Source organism: Agelaius phoeniceus, chromosome 2, assembly GCF_051311805.1.
Source record: "Agelaius phoeniceus isolate bAgePho1 chromosome 2, bAgePho1.hap1, whole genome shotgun sequence".
NCBI classification, from domain to species: Eukaryota; Metazoa; Chordata; class Aves; order Passeriformes; family Icteridae; genus Agelaius; species Agelaius phoeniceus.
Genome location: NC_135266.1, coordinates 24,751,577 through 24,758,768, shown reverse-complemented (window position 1 = coordinate 24,758,768; position 7,192 = coordinate 24,751,577). Strand labels below are relative to the sequence as shown.

Sequence of the window (7,192 nt, the reverse complement as noted above, 5' to 3'; positions counted from 1 at the left end):
AGTGGATATAGGAGATAGTTTGGCCCGCTACAGTCATAGCTAGAAAATCAAGTATTCCTGAGTTTTCATAAGATGCTGTCCTCACTGAGATTTCTTATAAAATCATTACAAAAAATCTAAGTTTACAATTACCAATTCTATGCATTTTTTTAGATACAGAAATCAAAGCACATTGCCAGGACAGTAGAGATTGTCAGCATAATTTTCTGTGAAGAATCACACAGGTACAGAGAGGTCACAGGTACCTTGCCTAAGGTTACACTCTTTTCTTGATTCTGCGAAGAGGTTGGTGCCTCTGATCTCAAATTAGTCTCTAACTCCGTTGACCCCCCCAAAATTTAATAAACCCTGCTAAGTACTAGTTAATGTTAATGTTATTATTTTCCCATAAAATGATCGGAGAGTTCTTCCTTCATAAGATGCTTACTGCAGCATACCGGTATTTACAGTGAAGTCTTTTCCAATCCTCTCTCCCCTGTTACAGCTGTTAATTTCTAAATGAGTTATTATGACCCAAACCGCGGAGAATTCCGTGCAGGACGGAGCTGAGCTGCAAGCGCGGTCTGTGCGGGCTGCGGGCGGCCCCGCCGCTTCCCCGTCGGGAACGCGGGGAGAGCTCGGCCACGGCCCCGCACGGCGGCAGCTGGAAGCGCCGCATCACTTTCGTCTTTTTTTTTCCCTTGCTTGTTTGTTTGTGGTGTTGGTTTTGTGGGTTTTTTTTTTCCCTCGCCTTTACTCGCAAACTTGGCTGTTTCAGCTTCGGCGCAAGCCGACAAATGAGAGCGTGTCCGAAGGCACTCCAGGGAGAGACGGGAAAACACGGATGGATGTTTGCGTGACCCCAGCCTCACTTTTCTTCCCGGGCATGTGCAAAGGGAGGCTTCCCCAGCCGCTCCCGGGGCGGCGGAGATGCGGCTGTGGTTAGGAACCGGCTGGACGGTGTCAGTACAGCTTCTTCCCTTCATCCCTCGACTTTTACTATCGCTGCCCTCCCCGCACCACTCTGCGCGCTGGGTGACGCGCCGCGACCGCCCTCATCGGGGGGCGAGAGCCCGGCATCCCCGCCCTGCAGCCCCCTCCTGGGCCCCTGCGCTCCCCCTTCCTTCCCCCGCTCCGCCTCACACAGGAAAATGCGGGCTGGACAGACCCCCGCCCCTCCTGCCGCCCACCCCGGCCGGGGCCCCTCCGCCCCCCCTCGCCGTTCACCTCCCCCGGTGGAGGGGAGAGAAAGGCGCTCATTGATCCCGGGCGCGGCCCGCCCGGTGACGAGCGTGCGGGTCCCGGTAAACAAGCGCGGCACCTCGCACCCCCCCCGCCCCCGCCGTTCCCCGCCACGCGGAGCCCCCGCGCGCCCAGTGAGGGAGCGGCGGAAGCGGCGGCGGGGAGGGGGAGCAGGGGGCGGGGTGCCCGGGGCAGGCGGGAGGCCCTGGGGCCGCTTTGCCCCCGCCGCCGCTTGTTCCGTAATCACCGCGCCGCGATCCCCCAGCGGGGCCGGGATCGTTTGCAGAGGAAACGCGGACGCAGCCCTTATTCTCCACTATAAAGCGAAGCGCCCGGATAAATGAGCGCTGTTTAATGAATACGGACGAACAGCGGCAGCCCCTGCCCCCGGCCCTCCCTGGGTGGCATTTCCCGCCCCGCGGGGAGCGGGCGCTGCGGGCGGGGCGCGGGGGCGGCCGCGCGGCGTGGGCGCTGTGACACAGCGCGCGGAGGAGCGCGCGGGGCCGCCGCGCGTGTGCGGGCAGGGCTGACGCACTCGCGCGTGTGTGCGGGGGCGTGCGGGGGGCGCCCGGCGCTCACGCACGGCCGGAAGCTCCGCCCGGCGGGTCCGCAGCACCTGATATGGCCTCGGCGAGCTCCGCCGGCGCCCCGCCGTGTCCGAGAGATGGCGAGGGCCAGCACCGGGGCTCGCCGGATGTGCCGGATCTCCCCGCCGTGCCCGCGCCCCCAGCACGTTCCGCGCTGTGTGCGCTGAGGGCAGCGGCGACAGCGACCGGGCGCGCTGCGCCCGAGGGGGGCCGGAGGCTGGGGGCGGGAACGCGGAGGGGCGGGAAAGGGGCGGGGGGGCGAGGCTCCCGCCGTCCAACGGCGTCGCGCCGCCTCGCTGCCGAGAGCCCGCCCCGCCGCCCCATTGAGGGCCGCGGCCGTCCTTCGCGCTGCCCGGCGGCCAATGCGGGGCGGTGCCGGCGGCGGCGGCGCCCCGCCCCGTCTCGGTGTGTGAGCGCCTCGGTGAGGCGGCGGTCACGTGTTGTTTTGCTCTTTAGTTGGGGCACTCGGTGCGCGATGTGTTACTTACGGCGAAACTCCCGCCGGCGCCGGCAGCACCAGCGGCAGCAGCGGCGGTCGGGGAGCCTTAGCGGCGTCGCCGGTACTCGAGCCGGGGAAGACGCCGGGCGGCCGCCAGCAGCACCCGCTGCCTAGAGGTGACAGCGGAGGATCCCGCTGCGGCTCCGAGCACTGCGCTCTTCTACGAAGGAATAACTTTATTTTACCTGCTTCCCTCCGTCCTTCCTTTTTTCTTTCTTTTTTTTTTTTTTTTTTTTTTTTTTTTTTCTCGCCGCGGCGCTCGGGCTCCGGATCCGCTCAGCGTCGGCGACAGCAGCGAGAGGAGCCGGGCGGCGCTCCCGCCGCGGGGCTGGGGATGGCGAGCCCTGCCGTGCTGGGGCTGCTGCCCCCCCTGAGCTCCCCGCCCGGCCCCAACCTGAACAACAACAACAACAACAACCAGGGCGTCAGGAAGTGCGGGTACCTGCGCAAGCAGAAGCACGGCCACAAGCGCTTCTTCGTGCTGCGCGGCCCGGGCGGCGGCGGGGAGGAGGCGGGGGGCGCCCGGCTGGAGTACTACGAGAGCGAGAAGAAATGGAGGAACAAGTCTGGGGCGCCCAAGCGGGTGATCGCCCTGGACTCCTGCCTCAACATCAACAAGCGGGCGGACGCCAAGCACAAGTACCTCATCGCCCTCTACACCAAGGACGAGTACTTCGCTGTGGCGGCCGAGAACGAGCAGGAGCAGGAGGGCTGGTACAGGGCTCTCACCGACCTGCTCAACGAGGGCAAGGCGGCCTCCCAGGGGTCCCCCTACCGCCACCTCGCCTCCCCCTTCTCCGCCTCCTGCGGCGCGGCCGCCGCCTCCCTGGCCGCGGCCGGCGAAGACCTTAACTACGGGCTGATCGCGCCGGCCACCGCTGCCTACCGAGAGGTCTGGCAGGTGACGCTGAAGCCCAAGGGCTTGGGTCAGAGTAAAAACCTCACCGGCGTCCACCGGCTCTGCCTCTCGGCCCGCACCATTGGGTTCGTGCGCCTCAATTGCGAGCTGCCCTCGGTCACGCTGCAGCTGATGAACATCCGCCGCTGCGGCCACTCCGACAGCTTCTTCTTCATCGAGGTGGGGCGCTCGGCCGCCACCGGCCCCGGCGAGCTCTGGATGCAAGCGGACGACTCGGTGGTGGCCCAGAACATCCACGAGACCATCCTGGAGGCCATGAAGGCGCTGAAGGAGCTGTCCGAGTTCCGGCCCCGCAGCAAGAGCCAGTCCTCCTCCTCCTCTTCCTCCGGGGGGGCCGGCGGGCCCGGGGGCAGCGGCGCCTCCGCCACCCATCCCATCACCGTGCCCGGTCGCCGGCACCACCACCTGGTCAACCTGCCTCCCAGCCAGACCGGCCTCCTCCGCCGTTCCCGCACCGACAGCCTCGCCGCCGGCGCCAGCACCAAATGCACGCCGTGCCGGGTGAGAACGGCCAGCGAGGGTGACGGCTGCCGGATGGGCTCCGTGGCCGGCAGCCCTATGAGCCCGGGACCTGTGCGGACCCCCCTGAGCCGCTCGCACACGCTCAGCGGCGTCGGAGGGCGGCAGGCGGGGAAGCTGCTCCCGGTGCTGGCCGGCGGTGGCGGCGGCGGGCTGCAGAGCAGCCGTTCCATGTCCATGCCCGCCTCCCACTCGCCCCCCTCCGCCACCAGCCCCATCAGCCTCTCCTCCAGTAGCGGCCTCGGCTCCGAGCCTGCCCACCCGCATCACCCGCAGCGCCCGTCCAGCGGCAGCGCCTCCGTGTCCGGCTCCCCCAGCGACGCCGGCTTTATGTCCTTCGATGAGTACGGCTCCAGCCCAGGCGGCGACCTCCGGCCCTTCTCCTCCTCCTCCACTGCCAGCAACCGCAGCAACACCCCCGAGTCGGTGGCCGAGACACCCCCAGTGCGTGACCCGGGGGGCGGCACCGACCTCTATGGCTACATGGCGATGGAGCGGCCCCCGAGTGGCCGCCTGTGCTACCGGCCCTGCCCCGACGCTGCCAGCGACAGGTGCCATCGGAAGCGGACCTACTCCCTGACCACGCCGTGCCGGCAGCGACCCGCCGCGCCGCAGGTTTCCTCCGCCTCCCTCGACGAGTACACGCTGATGCGCGCCACCTTCGCCGGCAGCGCCGGCCGCCTCTTCTCCTCCTGCCAAGCCGGGGCTTCCCCCAAAGTGACCTACACCCCCTACCCGGAGGACTACGGGGACATCGAGATCGGTTCTCACCGCAGCTCCGGCAGCAGCAGCACCAATCTGGGCCCGCCGGCAGTGGGGGGAGGAGCGGGAGATGATGACGGCTACATGCCCATGACCCCCGGTGTAGCCGCAGCCTTAGGGCAGGGAAGCCGGGGCAGTGATGATTACATGCCCATGAGCCCCACCAGCGTGTCTGCCCCCAAGCAGATCCTGCAGCCCCGGGCAGGGGTGGGTAGCGGGTCCCCGGGGAACGGGAGCAGCTACAAGACCAGCTCGCCTGGGGAGAGCTCCCCTGACGATAGCGGGTACATGCGTATGTGGTGCGGCTCCAAGTTGTCCATGGAGAGCTCAGACGGAAGGCTGAGTAACGGCGACTATATCAATATGTCCCCTCGGGACCCCCAGAATGGGCCCCAAGCTCCCTCCCTCACCCCCCCGGACTTCTTTTTTGCCCCTTCAGGGCATGGGTCCAATGAGCCCCCAAAGCCCAGCTGCTATTCGTACAGTTCCTTACCCCGCTCCTACAAGAGCCAGGGCTTGGCAAAGGACAGCGACCAGTACGTCTTCATGAACTCCCCGGGGAGGATGATCCCGGAGGAGGCGGTGTGTGGAGCAGGCACCTTCGTCCCCTCCAGCCACACGGTGCCTTCGCCCCTGCGGCACAGCCGGACCGAGAGCTTCCTTAGCCAGCGGTGCCAGCGGGCGGCCCGGCCCAGCCGCCTCTCCTTGGAGACCTTGCGGACGGTGCTGCCCAGCATGAATGAGCACCCTCTGCCGCCGGAGCCCAAGAGCCCCGGTGAATACATCAACATTGACTTTGGGGACGCTGCCGTCTATTCTCCCCCCTCGCTGCCTGCTGACAGCCCAGCCTCCTCCCTGGGCTCAGGCACGGGGCAGAGGCGCTCCCCTCTCTCTGACTACATGAACATTGACTTCGGGTCACAGTCACCCTCCCAGTCGGGCACAGTCTCAGTGGGCTCCTTAGAAGCTCTCTCTCCGGGTTCTTCCTCCAGTGCCAGCCAGCCCAATGGGCGCTACCTGAAGGCGGCTGTGGGGATGGCTTGTTCGTCCAGCCCGTCGGATGGTGGTGACTACACCGAGATGACCTTTGGCATGGCCACTACCCCACCTCAACCCATTGTTCAGAAACCAGAAAGTGCCCGGGTCACCAGCCCCACGTCTGGCGTGAAGAGGCTCACCCTCTCTGGGGTGGAGGCTTTCATTCTCTCCAGCCCTCCCCCAGACCCGAATCGGGGGGCCAAAGTAATCCGGGCAGATCCCCAGGGGCGGAGGAGGCACAGCTCAGAAACTTTCTCCTCCACCACCACTGTGACCCCAGTGTCCCCCTCCTTCGCACACAACCCCAAACGACACAACTCAGCCTCGGTGGAGAACGTGTCCCTCAGGAAAAGCGAAGGCCTGGAGGAGGAGCAGGGTAGCAGTCCCATGTGCCGGGAGACCTCGGCTGGCTTCCAGAATGGCCTCAACTACATCGCCATTGATGTGGTGGATGGGTCCTTGGCAAACTGTGACAAATCCAGGTTGAAAGCTAGGCACCTCCTGAATGGGGGCATCAATGGAGTAGAGATGAGCACCTATGCCAGCATAGACTTTCTGTCTCACAACCTGAAAGAAGCCAGTGCTGTGAAAGGTGAGTAGCTACACCTGACAGTGCCTGCTGTGTGTGTTTGTGCTTGTGTTTACCATCACAAGGTTGTGTGTTGTTGTGTAGAGCACTATCCCTCTTCGCTTCCTTAGAAATCACTTTTATCCCTTTTTACATGTCCTGCCGTAAGCAGTCTTGGAGGAACTTAGTGGGCTCTTTGTATGAGGAAAAAGGTTTAATTTTGGAATATTTATTCATGTTTCAGTACTACAGTGCTGTTATTATGTGTTTATACTTCTGGGTACCCCATGAGAAGCTGCTGTTGACACAATTTCTATGTTTGGGCTGCATTCAGAGTTTTCTTAAGATTTTGGAAAGTGTTTGGAAAATGTGACCTAAATAGTTTATGTTAATGCAACTTCTAAATACTATTTAAAAATGTAAAATGATTGAGTTAAAACCAGCATTGTTTGATTGAGGACATCAGATTACAGAAACAATCCTTGGCTCCCTAACTGAGAAGGTCTGGAATATCAAATTGAGAAGGATAAATTTAATATCATGGTTTTGAAATACCTTTTCTCTTGCAAAAGTTTAACAGTAAATCATAGTGAGCATGAAATGTGAAATTTTAAAATGGTATAGAAGTCACTATATGCTTGAGCTGTTGTATGCTGTATTGCATATTTCACTTAAGGGCCCAGCCTGTGTTGGTGTGTAACAGTGTTCCAGTTGAGGGCTTGTGGATTGCAAATGTTGGGTGTTAAACTGAAGAAATCTGAAACGTAGGGTGAGAGAGAATTTTGATTTTCAGTATGTAGCTATTCCTTTAATTAGGTGCTGGTTATGCTGGGAAAAAAAAGGAAAGAAACAAATACCCTTCCTTCTTCCCTGAAATAGAACTCCACCCTCTCTCAGTGAGTGAGGGTTTGTACAGAACTGGGGGCTGGTTGAGGAGGGCGCAGAGCAGCCAGGCTGTCGAGGAGGAAAAGTTAATAATGAGACACTTGTAAGGATTCTCTTGGCTCTTGGATTTATGCAAGACATGGTAGTCAAAGCCTTATGCATGGATAGCTGTAATATGTGTTTATGGGTATAGC

The 7,192-nt window shown here is 61.7% G+C and overlaps 1 protein-coding gene across 3 annotated transcripts in view; it reads left to right on the top strand.

Annotated features, from left to right (window-relative positions):
• Window positions 1-2,635: 2,635 nt before the first annotated feature.
• Window positions 2,636-7,192, top strand: part of IRS2 (insulin receptor substrate 2) — a 28,536-nt gene continuing 23,979 nt past the window's right edge. For all 3 annotated transcript variants that reach the window (XM_054655058.2, XM_054655055.2, XM_054655057.2), the window contains exon 1: window positions 2,636-6,137. In XM_054655058.2, the coding sequence (XP_054511033.1) occupies window positions 2,642-6,137 (3,496 nt within the window). In that variant the 5' untranslated portion in view covers window positions 2,636-2,641. The remainder of the gene's footprint in view (window positions 6,138-7,192) is intronic.